Here is a 2898-nt window from a genome sequence, read left to right on the forward strand (position 1 = left end):
ATTTCTTTTGGGCAGGTGCAGTTGGGAGAGGTCCCACTATGTCCATGCCCCATTGTGCGAAGGGCCATGGGCTTGAGATTGATTTTAATGTTGTTGAAGGCATATGCGGAATGGGAGCATACCTTTGACATTTATCACATTTTTTGACATAGGCTGTCGCATCCTTCTTCATTGTTGGCCAATAATATCCTTGTGAATGGGCTCGATGTGCTAGAGATCGTCCTCCTGAATGATTCCCGCATACTCCCTCGTGTAACTCAGCTAACACATACTGGACCTCTGAATACCCTAGGCATTGAAGGTAGGGTCCTGTGAAGGATCGTTTGTACAAGTGCCCCCCAATTAAGGTGAAACGGGCAGCTTGCACCCGGATTTTGTGTGCCTGTTTGGGATCCCCGGGTAGAGTGCCTGTCCGGAGATATTCTGCAATGTTGTACGTCCATTCTTGATCGTCCGCTTGGTTTGCCTCAATGGTGTTGCAGGTGGAAACCTCTACGACAGAGGGATTGGTTTGCACATGTATAGGTAATAGAATAGCTTCTTTGATGGGGAAGGAAGCAGCTATACCGGCCAAGGCGTCAACGCGCCTATTGTCAGTTCGCTTAATTTTTTCTATTGTCCATTCGGTGAATTGCTGCAAAGTGTTCCTTACTTTAGCTAAGTATCGCGCCATGCGTGCGTTTTTAGCCTCATACTCCTTCTGGACATGCCTTACCACGAGTTGTGAGTCGCTGTATATCCGGAGTTTGGAGACGGATAGAGTAAGGGCGAGGTCCAATTCGGACAAGATGGCCTCATATTCTGCTTCATTGTTAGAGGCAGAGAATCCCAGCCAGATGGCTTGCTCCAAATGTTCCCCAATTGGGGACTGTAGTAGGAGCCCAACTCCAGAGCCTGATGAGTGTGAGGCTCCGTCAACTCGCAAAGTCCACCATTCTTGTTTATTTGATTCGTGGTGTTGGCTGGGTCTTCGGGAATATTCTAGCACGAAGTCAGCCATTACTTGGTCTTTCATGGACAATCTGGGTTGGAAATCGATTCTAAACTCGCTCAATTCAATGGCCCATTGTAGCATTCTCTCGGTCAAATCTGGCTTGTGCAGAATGTTGCGAAGAGGCTGGTCAGTTAGTACGATCACTGGATGAGCTTGGAAATAAGGGCGGAGCTTCTGGGCAGCGCTTCTAAGGGCTAAGGCTGTTAGCTCCATTTTTGAATATCTGGTTTCTACGTCTGCCAATGCCCTGCTGACGTAGTAGATAGGTTTCTGCTCCTTAGGTGAGGGGTAGCGGAATAGAACGACGCTGATTGCCCATTCTGATACTGCTAGATACATGTACAATTTTTCCTTTGGGATGGGGCTGCTTAAGATGGGTGGTTGCATAAGACAATGCTTAATCTTTTCGAAAGCGTTTTGGCAACTGTCCGTCCATCCGTGTGCTCCAGCTTTTCGTATTGCCAAGAAGAAGGGTCGCAATTCATCAGTGAATCGGGCTATGAAGCGCCCTAATGCGACGAGCTTGCCTGTGAGCCGTTGTAGCTCCTTCTTGTTCCTGGGAGGGGGTGTTTCCATGACTGCCTTGACTTGATCTGAGCTCAACTCTATCCCTCTTTGGCTGACCATAAAACCTAGAAATTTGCCAGCACTTACGCCAAAGGCGCATTTGGAAGGATTCAGCTTCATGCCATATTTCCTTAAGAGGTGAAAAACTTCCTGTAAATGAAGAACATGCTCCTCTCGGGTTTTACTTTTAACCACAATATCATCAATATATACCTCTACTGTGTGGCCTATCAGAGGTTTAAAGATCTTTGTCATCAGTCTTTGATAAGTGGCGCCAGCATTTTTGAGTCCGAACAGCATGACTTTGTAGCAATAGAGGCCGTGTGGCGTTCTGAATGTTGTCTTTTCTTCGTCATCCGGGGACATGGGAATCTGGTGATATCCTGAGAAGGCATCCAAGAAAGAGAGCATCCCTTGCCCGGAAGTGGAATCCACAATTTGATCTATTCGCGGCAAGGGAAAATTGTCTTTTGGACATGCATTGTTGAGATTGGTGTAATCTACACAAACTCGCCATTTTCCTTCTTTTTTGGGTACCACCACTACGTTTGCCAACCAATTTGGATAATATACTTCTCTGATGAATCCGGCCTCTAGCAATTTGTCAATCTCACTCTGGATGACGTTTTGTCTGTCCGGATGGAAGCGTCTAATCTTCTGCCGGACGGGTCTGGCAGTTGAAAAGACGTTGAGTTTGTGAGAGACAATAGAGGGATGAATTCCCTTCATATCAGAATGTGTCCATGCGAAGATGTCGTGATTTCGTCTGAGGACGTTTTGCATGGTCTGCGTTTCTTCGGACGTCATGAGGGAACTGACGTTCGTGAGGTGAGTATTTTCCTTCGAAATTTGGATTGTTTGTAAGGGATCTGCTGCCGAGGGGTCTTTGTCCGCCGGACCCAATAATTGCTATTGATCACGTGTATGACTGGGCCCAGGGGGAGATGCTTCCTCCTGGCTGGTTCCTGCTCCTCGTGCTATCTGGTAGCATTGGCGAGCGGCTAACTAGCTGCCATACAAGTCAATCTGCCCCTCGTTGGTGAGGAAACTCACCATTTGATGATATGTAGAAGGGATGACTTTCATGTAGTGAAGCTACGTGCGGCCTAAAATGACATTGAAGGGTGATAACTCTTGCACCACCGAGAATTGTACATTGAGAGTGACTGGGCCAGCTTGGACCGTCAGTATAATGTCTCCCAAGGATGTGGTTGACGATCCGTTGAACCCGGATAGTATTCGTCCAGGGTTTTCAAGGCCTGTGAGACTGTGTCCCATGTGGCTAACGACCGATGCTTGTACAAGATCGGCCGAGCTGCTTGGGTCAACCAAGATAC

General features: G+C 47.5%; 1 protein-coding gene across 1 annotated transcript; it reads right to left on the bottom strand.

Moving 5' to 3' along the window:
• Positions 1 to 210: 210 nt before the first annotated feature.
• Positions 211 to 1000, bottom strand: LOC132253155 (uncharacterized). The gene is made up of 2 exons (XM_059734563.1): positions 368 to 1000; positions 211 to 261 (listed from the first exon to the last, which is right to left on the bottom strand). Exons 1-2 carry the CDS (start codon positions 998 to 1000, stop codon positions 211 to 213), a joined length of 684 nt encoding a protein of 227 aa, XP_059590546.1.
• Between the last annotated feature and the right edge of the window lie 1898 nt (positions 1001 to 2898).

Source organism: Vitis vinifera, chromosome 18 (genome assembly GCF_030704535.1).
Source record: "Vitis vinifera cultivar Pinot Noir 40024 chromosome 18, ASM3070453v1".
NCBI classification, from domain to species: domain Eukaryota; kingdom Viridiplantae; phylum Streptophyta; class Magnoliopsida; order Vitales; family Vitaceae; genus Vitis; species Vitis vinifera.